The following is a 10,195-nucleotide window of genomic DNA, read 5'->3' as shown; positions in this document are numbered from 1 at the left end:
GGAAGCTTGGACCCATTGACTGGGGACTGCATCTATGGGCCAAAGATCCAGCTAGCAGCCCAGAGACTACAGGAGGCCATACAAGCAACAGCCGAGGGAACATTCCAGCCGGATAGAGAGAGGGATGAGCTGACTTACGCCCTTGGGAATCCAGAGCATCCAGGCCACACAAGAGCCAAAGGCGTGGTTCCGTGGAAGTATGGGTTCAGGGATTATATTGAATCATATAGAAGCCGGCAAAGAAGAAAAAATGATGAGAGGGAGCACTTGCGAAGGCTAGAGGAACGCCTCATGTCACACGATCAAAGACTGGAGGAAGAGGTTCAACGCCAAGTGGCCATAGCAATGAGCCAGCAACAGCAAGCGCAAATGGTGCCTCCAGAGCCTAATGTCGCAGCCGATCATATGTCTCAACGGAAAAGCAGCTGCGCTTCCACAGACATCGCCGTCGAGCCAACGGGGATCCAGGCCGCAGTTGAAGCGACGGCCCCGCAGTGATTTCCAGTGGATGAGATCACACAGCGGGCACCTTGTGACCTGCAGACTGCCATTAAGAACTTAATGTTCACTGTGGCGTACAGTACCGCCATGCCAACCCAACCAGGCGACGTGTACCACGGGCAGCAAATTCCGGCAGGATATACAAGATTTGGCGTGGAGCAGGTGTGCCAGGGTTGGGAGACGCTCGAGCTTGATATTCCTGGAGGCGATGGGGAGAGGACACTAGCAGAAGCCATTTATGGCTACATCCTATGGGATAAGAGCTACATTGTCCTAAGGCCGGATGATCGAACACCAAGACCGACATCTCAGCATGCCTCTCCAAGGCCATCATCTCCGCAAAACCCCCCATGGGCAGCACTGTCTCAGCAAGGTTCACCGGCACATTCTCCATCATCATCATCATCTCATGCGCTGATGAACACTCAAGCATCACCATCGCCTCCATGGTCACCCCCTCCGCCGCCGGCAAAGAAGCAGAAACAGCCGCCGGCAAAGAAGATAGCTGCACCGGATAAGGAGCCTCCAAAGAAGAAGGAAAAAAGAAGAAACCCAAGGAGACTCCTATTAAACCCTGGGACATGAGCCTTGAAGAATGCGATCGGATAACTCAAGAAAGAGTTAAAGAGCACTTCAAGCCGAAACCGAAGCTAGAGCCCCAGAAAGTGATAAATCCGGTAGATTTGAAATTTTTTAAGGGAATGTGCGAAGCAAATAAGAGAAAATTCATTCCGAGAGATCCCCCTTCAGACTACGAACGCACAATTATCAAAACTACTTAGAATAAGAAGAGACAATCAAAGTCGTCGTCATCCGATGTTCCACAACTCGGAGCCCAAAAGAAACAATCAATAGAGCCTCTCGTAGTGGGACAGACGACACAACAACAAGACTTTGTTACATTTTTGAAAGAATCAAACCTGACGGCGGCTCAGATTGCAGGGGGAGAAGATATTCCAAAGTCTGATGTGGTCGTCAAATGGACATATGAGCTGGGCAAATCTCTTGTACCCCCCGAAGTAGTGTCCGTGCTTCCAACGCAAATGTATAAGCTGCACCAGCACTACATGCGTGCGATGGCCGATTGCATCTTCATGCAGGGCGCAAAGATTAAAGATGACGATTTCTTACGGGGGGGCCTTTATATGGATAAACTGGGAAGAAATTTACCAACTATTCCATCAGGAGGACCTCGACATCTCTATGGTCGGCTTGTGGGTTCTGTAAGTATTTTACTCTCCTTACGTATTGTTTTACATGATCTCAACATACTAATCCCTTGATTTATTCGGTATTATGTAGAATGGAGATACAAACTTGCAGGAGAAAGGGATACTCTCACCTCGGCTTCATCGACCCAATTACTTATAATTGGAGGATTCTACGTGACACTTCCGATTAGCTATTTCAAAACTTATTCAAGTACATAAGCGTTCATCAAAACAAGCAAATGATATTGTTTCCTTACAACTTTGTGTGAGTGATTCCTTCCGTCTAACTCTTTCTATTCTGTAATCGAATTGTTTAAACCTTAACTACCAAGAACTGCCTCCGTATAATCTTGTAGTGAACACTGGGTCCTAATTGTCATAATTCCCGAGAAGAGCCTACTCGTGGTTATGGACTCATTGAGGAGAAATCCAGAACAATATGAAAATCTTCTTAACATGATGAAAAAGTAATTCTACCACTACTCCGTCGATGACCGATAATTTGAATCACTTTATTACTTGACTATAATTGTTCTAATCATGCACAGGATTTGGAAACAATTCGCTAAAAATCATGCAAATTTGACAAGGAATTGAAGATCAAGACAGATTTTGCGGTACGCACTTGGATGATTCGTTACACGATTCATTAGTTTTATTATATATTCATGTAAATACCTGATAATTTCTTCTCTCTTAAAGTGTATGAGGCAGAAACAAGGCACTAATTTATGCGCATACTATGTATGCGAGAACATCCATGGTCCGGTAGGTCCTCCAAGGGCCTAGACAGATTGGGAGAAGGAAGTAAGTAAAAAACTTGTTAATATTTGAACTCGTATTTTAATTAGTCGAAATTAATTATCCCCTTTTTCCATAGGTCGAGGAGATGTGCGATAAACTCATACCGGAGGAAAAGATTATGGCGATTCAAGAACAATTGTCCGGATTTATTGTTGAGCAAGTCCTCGATCCAAAAGGCGAATTCTACTATGATGGACTATCTAATATTGACAATCGCAGCAAATATGATAATATACGTGTATATATATAATTAAGAATGAATATACCTATGTAAATATATATATATGTGTGTATGTATTATATTTCTATTTATGAGTATGTATGTATTATATATTTAAGCCCTCCAATAATATATATGTGTGTATATATGTTTATATATGAAAACTATCTAGGACAAATATTATATAAGTAACTATATATATGTATATATTAGTGGAGATCTTACACACTTAATTCCAATACATAAGTTTAATTGAAATCTAAAAGTATAATCGAAATAGAAAAATAATTGAGAAAAGAGGAACAGAAAAAAATTGGACTTTTTGTCCTGATTGGTAACACCAACCGGGATAAAAGGGTGCCCCAGGCACGTGGCGCTAGCAGCACCTTTTGTCCCGGTTGGTGTTACCAACTGGGACAAAAGGATGGTTTTTGTCCCGGCCTGGCGTTAACCGGGAACAGAGGTTTCCCAACCGAGACAAATCAGCGTTTCTGTAGTAGTGGTTCTTGATTAAAGAATTTGTATTGATAAAGCAAACTACAACAAAAAAAGGTGATATTTTGCTCAAATTTTTTAATAAGACAAGTGGTCAAACTTAAAGTAAAAAGAAGTCAAATAATCTATAATTTGAAACAGTATTTAAATTATAGTACATTTCTCCACTTTTTTTTCATTTTTCATCCATGCTTTGCTTCCTGTCGTCCCGTGGGGCCGTGACAGTTTTTTTTTAAAGAATTGTGAGGCCGTGACAGTTGTGAGCTGCAAGAGAGTTGAAAAACGGAACCGCATGGCAGGGGCCTTGGTGCATTCGGCCTGTTCTACTATCTTCCTCCTTTTTAGGCCACTTCCCCTCGTGTGGGCTTCGCCCGACAGCCCACCCCTTCGACGCCGCCTCCCGGCCCACCATCCCCGGGGTGGAATGGAACTGAAACAGGCACCAGCTGCCGACCATCATAATTCATAGCGGCTTCACGCGCTTTGACACGAGGACAGGGGAGCACGGGACACATCGTCCGAAGCCACCGACCTGTTTGCTGAACACCGCCGGCGCCATGCCCTAGTTCAGAAATCAGAGCCCATCACGCACCCGGATCACCAGCAGCGTCTCATCGATTAACACCGCAGCTTACTAATTTAAGACGACCATCGCGATGAACAGGTTTTGCACACACAAGCACGCACAATCTAACCACATTCATCTCGGATTGTTTCTTTGGGGTATATGAACAGACGAATTCAACTAACGAATCAAGCTACAAAAATCCTACCATGTTCCTGCACAACCATCCTCATCTTCACTCACATCTTGTACTACTGTGTATCTCTGTTTATCTACCAGCTAATGCTGCAATGCAGAAGCCTAGTTGGGCCTCCGGCAGTTGACCCTGACCTCGAGCGGCGTCCCGGGCGCCGGCGCGAGGTTGCCCATCCGCACCATGGCCCTGGCGAAGTCGGCGGCGAACGCGGCGCCGTCGCGGGCGTACCTCCGCACCAGCGCGTCCTGCGACCCGCCGCTGAAGAGCTCCTGGTCCGAGTGCAGCAGGCCGCGCCGCTCCACCAGGGCCCGGAAGTAGCCGTTGTCGAACGCGTCGGGGGTCACCGCGTCCAGCGGCGCCACCGCGGCGCCGTCCGCGCCGCACGCCCCGCGGAGCTGCGCGGCGAAGGTCGCGTTGATCGCCTCGCCGGGCGCGGCGCCGGCGCCGGCGCGGGCGCGGAACGTGGCGCACCGGGCCCGGCCGACGGTGTGCGCGCCCGACAGCGCCGTCATGTCGCGCGCCGACAGGCCCTTGGCCCGGAACGCGGCGACGAGGGAGGGGAGGCCGGACCCGGGCCCCGGGAGGCTCGCGTCCGCGGCGTCGCGGCTGGCGGCGCGCGCGTCCAGGCGGCCGAGGCGCACGCTCCACGAGGGGCCCCCCAGGAGCGACACGGCGTCGCGGGCGGCGAGCGCGAGCACGTCCGCGCACGAGGCGGCGCCCGGGCAGGCAGCCTCGGCCGCGGCCTTGGCGGCGTCGACCACCTCGTACCCGCGCAGGGAGCCGGCGTTGGGCCCGGCGCCCTTCTCGCCGCCGTCGCCGTCGAGGAGCACGGAGGCGTCGCAGCCGTTGACGAAGCAGTCGTGGAAGAAGAGGCGGAGCAAGGCCGCGCCCGCGCCCGGGTCGGCCGCCACGGCGCGCGCCACCGCGGACCGCACGGCCGGCTGCAGCGCCGGGCACCGCTTGTTGTAGTACTTGGTCGACAGCGCGGCGGTCGCGCCGGCCGCGGTCAGGAGTGCGAGGGACACCATCAAGAGAAGAGCCCTGGACGGAGCGGTCACAGTGGCGGCGGCGGCCATGGCCGAGGCGGCGAGCACTTGAGCGGGGAGCGAGCTTCTTGTTCTTGCTTGGGGTGATGGATGGTGATGGCAGCGACCGAGAACGCGAGGGGGTGAGTTGAACACTTGAACTGAAGTAGTGAAGTGGCGGCAAGTTGGCTCTGGAGTGCTGCTGGTATTTGTAGTGTCTGGGGCTCTGGGCTTATTGATGAGTCATGACGGGATCCAGAGAGGAGGCGGTAGCGCGTCGTCGTTGGTCGGTTGACCGCACGCGGAATGGGCTGGGCTGTCCGGGAGCGAGCGAGCGAGCCCAGGCACAGCGGCAGAGCGATGTCGTGCGTGTTGGGCACTTGGGGGTTGGGGTCGCGGCTCGCTCGGGCGTTTTCTGGAAGCAAGCGAGCAAGGACGGCGGATAGGGTGCCGGCGGCGAGCTGTTTGTTGCCTGGCTTCTACGCCATGCCTGCCTGCTTCTCCGTGCCGTGTCCCTGCGATGAGTCACCAGCTTTCCGTGCGGTTCAAGCGGCGGCGAGGAGCAGAGCAATTGATGTGCCCCGGCCCGGCGGGTGGTTCGCGACGCGAGGGCGCACGCCGTGCCGGGTGTCACGTACCACTCGAGAGACCTCTGCCGCTGGGAGTGCCTTTTCGCCCGGCTCCGCGTGACCCGGCATTCTTGCTCCCGCCACCGCGGCCGTAGCCCGCCGGAGCAGGGCTTTGTTTGGCAATGCTAGAATTCTAGCACGCACACATTCCGAAAAAAAATCTCGTATGCATGAAGTACTAAATGAAATTTATTTGTAAAATTTTTTAGGGATGAGTGTAATTTTTCGCGACGAATCTAATGATGGTAATTAATTGATAATTAGCTATAGTGATGCTACAGTAACCATCCTCTAATCGCACGGTCAAAGACTTCATTAGATTCTTCAAGGTCACTAGCACGGGGTTCTGAAGTTGATTTTATAAACTGACTTTGTTTGACACAATAATTAATGATCAAAATTTGTTACTATTCACTAACGCTACAATTCTTCCCAAACCAAACACAAACACAAGGCCTAGGCTCCGCCCCGACGCCAAGGCGGGCGCTGCGTTTTCCCGTACCGGGAATTGGAAAGGCGGTGGCAGGCGGCGCGGCGGGCCGAGAAGCTTCCTCGCGGGAACGCTGGGATGGCAGGCGGCCGCGCGAGCAGTAATCTGGCCTGGTGGCCAGTGGGCACTATTGATGGCCATGGCTTGGTGCAGGCAGGAGGCGGGCTGGCGCGCACTGTGGGTGACCGTGTGGGGCCTCGCGGGCTGTCGTGCGACGCCGCGCCACCGTGCCCGGCCCCCCTCTGCTCCGCGTACCGTTTCCGATAGTTTTCATCGCCGCGGGCCGTCGAGAGCTAGCTCGATGTGATGCATGGCTTACAAGTTACAAGACACCCCGTTTCACAAAAAAAGAAGAGTTACAAGACGGGTGTCACGACTCCGCGATGGAGTCGCGCGGTGACCCTGGCTCGGCATACACAAGCCAAGTACAGAGGAATAATCCATCCTTTGTTTTATGTTGTATTTATGCCCCAAGTGATTATTTGAGCCGCGGGAGAATCAAGGACACAAATTGAATGAATAGAGAATGAACACATCATAGTGGGCCTCAAATGGTCAAACATCAAAGGACAGCCATGCTGCAGATTGGGTGGACTCGAAAAAGCCCACCTTTCTTATCCCTTGGGGCTAGCCCGCATGGCTGTCCTATTTAGTTAACTTGTTTTTAAACAAAATTTCTTTTATGATGAAATAAAAACTTTATCTCAGCCTCATCCAAGTTCGCCTGGGCACATGCTGCGGCTGCAGGGTCTGAAGACAACCCAGCCGGAGAAGCTCAACCAAACACACTGTTTTATAGAAGGCAAAATAGGTATTTTAGTTCCTCAATTTTCAAATTAGTCGCTCAATTTTTGTTTTGAGGTCAAACTCGTACTTATGATGATATTATACTACATCATAATATGAGATCTCTATATATTGTTCCACTAAATAATTAGAAGGCTAGTACATCGTGCGATTCAAAACCAAGTTCCAGTTAATCTTATCATAGGGCCACTGGTAAGTAGCAAAATGCAACCCCCTCGATGTCCTCTCTCTATTTGTCCACTTACCATGCTGGTCCAAACCCTAAATCGCCAGGATTTTGGGCTGCACATGCTGCCGGCCTCTATGGTGGTTGCTCGAGCTTTTTGCATATTAGCCCATCAAGAATCTTGAAATAATTCTATTTTTTGTGTGTCGTGATACTTATAGACCCCCCCCCCCAAAAAAAATCTAGCAGAACATTTCAATTGACCTTTTATGTTGATGCCAATACAAAAAGCATTGATTCTGGTCATTTCATGTGCTTGCGTTGATTCCTTTTATTGTTTTGTTTTTGTCGGCGTCCCGACCCAGGGATCCGGATCCCAACTAGTAAATGATGTGTGTTTCCTCGTCCCAGATGTTGATGCAAGAGGCAACACAGTAACGCACGGGTTTATCCTGGTTCCGGCCGCGGGGCCGTACGTCCAGCAAGAGGGTGTGCGAGGGCACTGTATTATCTTGCACCCGGAGTACTTATAGTAGGGGTACAAGCGAGGCGAGAGAGGGAGGGAGGCTAGAAGAGGAGTTGAGCGTGTCGAGTAGCGTTGTTGGGGTTAGGAGCGACGTGTGTGCTCTGTAAGCGATGTAATGCCTAGAGAGCCGACCGGCCTAGGTGGCGATGGTAGCTAATGTCCAAAACGTCCCCCTTAAAGGAAGCCTGCCTCCTCCTTTTATAGTCACAAGGAGGGCGGGGTACATGAGCAAGGGGACGTGGAAGTCGTCGTCTTCCCCCGAATCGCCAGGGTGCAGTGGTCGAACACTGTAGGAAGTACACTGTGGGGTATGGCGTCGGGCGTGACAGTCGTCCTGGATATCGTCCTTGATCTTGCGGAGATCGCGCCGGCGTCCTGCCAGCTCCAGCAGGCGGCGTGTTCGTCGCCGTAGGGTGTATCGTCCTGCAGATGTGGCATAGTGGCGTTCCGTGGGCCCTGTAGGTCATGGTCTTGTGTGCACCAGCGGTGGCGGGGCACGCGACGGTCCTGGACCCCCTGGGGCAGAGTGCTGGCGTGCACTCTAGGAGGTCCGAGGGTTGCGTGGAGGTCCCGGACCCCTCGAGGGGGCAGGTCCGGGACTCCGGCTGCGTGTGCTGTGCGTCCCTCTTGGAGGGGTACATGGCGTCGCCGGACCCCTTCCTAAGCAGGAGGCGGGTCCGGGGCCATACGTGTGATGAGGTGGAGTCCGGACGGTCGGAGTTGGTAGAATAGTACGGAGGCAGTGCCGAGCCTATCTTGTCACGCGTCACAGGTTCCACAGTGCTGCCACAGCGTCCGGGATGGTGGAGCAGTGACCGGAGTTGGCGGACGGGACTCCGGTCACAGCCACTGTGAGGAATGGCTGCTTGACACCATCTGTCCTGGACGCTGTGGTGGAGTGGTTGGCCTTTAATGCCTCCGCACGACGGGCGGTTGAGCGGCAGGGCCGTTTTGTCCCTTACGCCGAGGGGTGGCCTCGAGCGAGGCGGAAATGAGTTACCTACTCGAGGGAGGTTCGCTGCCCTCGAGCGAGGCGGAGATGATTTGCTCGCTCGAGGGCAGATCTGCTACCCTCGAGCGAGGCGGAGATGATTTGTCCGCTCGAGGGCAGATCCGCTACCCTCGAGCGAGGCGGAGATGCGGAGCGCGGTCGAGGGTCCCGATGGGAGCCCTCGAGCGAGGTGGAGATCTTCCCGCGGGCCCGAGAGGGGGGCGAATGGGCCGCATGCTGGGCTTCTTTGAGTCCTTTCCTTTCTTCCAGATTGGAAGGAGGCCGTGGGCCTTCGTGGGCCCCGTTGCCTTAACACGTGTTTGTATTTTTTAGAGTGATCTTAGTACCCCGATTAGGGTGTCCCTAATCGTGGTACCCGACAGTTTTGCTCCTAAAAAGAATTGCATCAGCATTAAAATTCTGAAACTTCACTCAAATGCAGCATGGCTTACTTTTGGAAGTGCGTCAGCTGCAACCAGTTGATAATTATCTTTGTAGGTGCATCATATACGTTTTGCCATCACATGGTTATTAATGCAATAATTTTGGAGCAGTATATTGTTTACAGATGAATGTCAATCCCACTAAAAGATATCTGTGACAAGGGGTAGTTTGTCTAGTTTTGATAGTTAAAGTATGCAAGATATCTGGTTTCTGAGTTTGGGGTTGTTTTTTAGATTCGGTGACAAGTTCAAGGGGGTAAAATAGACTTTTCTCTTTTTAAAACATGTGGTTGATCAAAGCTCATGGTTGGTTTTGTTAAACATTTGCCATCATTCTCAGTACTAAAGATCTGAATCAACATTGTGCCATTGCTTGTTCATACAGAAATAATAGCACCGATCAGTGGTTAGTGGGATCCACGTGAGTCTATATGATGGCACTACCATGCAAGGAGAGAGTAACGAAAGTAATTTTATCAAGTATCGTATTATTGGTGCCACGATCCATTTATGATTAGTGTATTATCATTCCTTATCTAAATTGCAAAATATGCACATGATAATAAATGGGTTGACTAAATTGGTCAGTGGGTTTTACATTCCCATTTAGTTTTATGAATGTCGTATTTACTTATAGTTTTGTATATTATTTGTGTCCTCTTGGGTTCTCTCTCTTCCCAAGCAACATGTTAACATGTTGGGACGGTAATTAGGCATTATACCCTCTAGAGCCATACAAAAAAAAATTAACCTATTGAAAGATACACGAGGATGGTAATTAGGCATCCTTCTGGGACATAACATTTTTTTGTTGGGTCCGAGGGGGGCCAGGTGTGCCCAGCCCGGCTCAACCAAAGGAACCATACAACTCAATTGTTTGGTGCTCTTGCTACCCATTGATTAAAGCTACAAATTTTGCAAAGCAAGTTGTGCATTATTCTCTATCAATCCACCAAATTGAATAGAATTTGTTCGGTCCAATTTGGCAGCGAATACTTTTAGTTAATTAATGAATACTTTATGTCTTGGTACATAGTTATGCAATAAGTAGCGTTAATTTTACTCTTCAAGCATCCGCAATACAATACAATGCATGGGTAAATAAAATTTTATGTTCCAAATTAAA

General features: G+C 50.5%; 1 protein-coding gene across 1 annotated transcript; it reads right to left on the bottom strand.

Annotated features, from left to right (window-relative positions):
* Positions 1-3,845: 3,845 nt before the first annotated feature.
* LOC120695302 (peroxidase P7-like) lies at positions 3,846-5,199 on the bottom strand. Its single transcript, XM_039978589.1, has one exon. The coding sequence runs from the start codon at positions 5,066-5,068 to the stop codon at positions 4,097-4,099; it is 972 nt and encodes a 323-aa protein (XP_039834523.1). The 5' UTR covers positions 5,069-5,199; the 3' UTR covers positions 3,846-4,096.
* Between the last annotated feature and the right edge of the window lie 4,996 nt (positions 5,200-10,195).

The sequence above is a fragment of the Panicum virgatum genome, chromosome 1K, assembly GCF_016808335.1.
Source record: "Panicum virgatum strain AP13 chromosome 1K, P.virgatum_v5, whole genome shotgun sequence".
NCBI lineage: Eukaryota > Viridiplantae > Streptophyta > Magnoliopsida > Poales > Poaceae > Panicum > Panicum virgatum.
This window is presented reverse-complemented; position numbering and strand designations above follow the sequence as displayed.

What these genes read in the sequence shown, in the direction of transcription:
- LOC120695302 (XM_039978589.1), bottom strand. Translation starts at nt 5,068, where the DNA reads ATGGCCGCCGCCGCCACTGTGACCGCTCCGTCCAGGGCTCTTCTCTTG.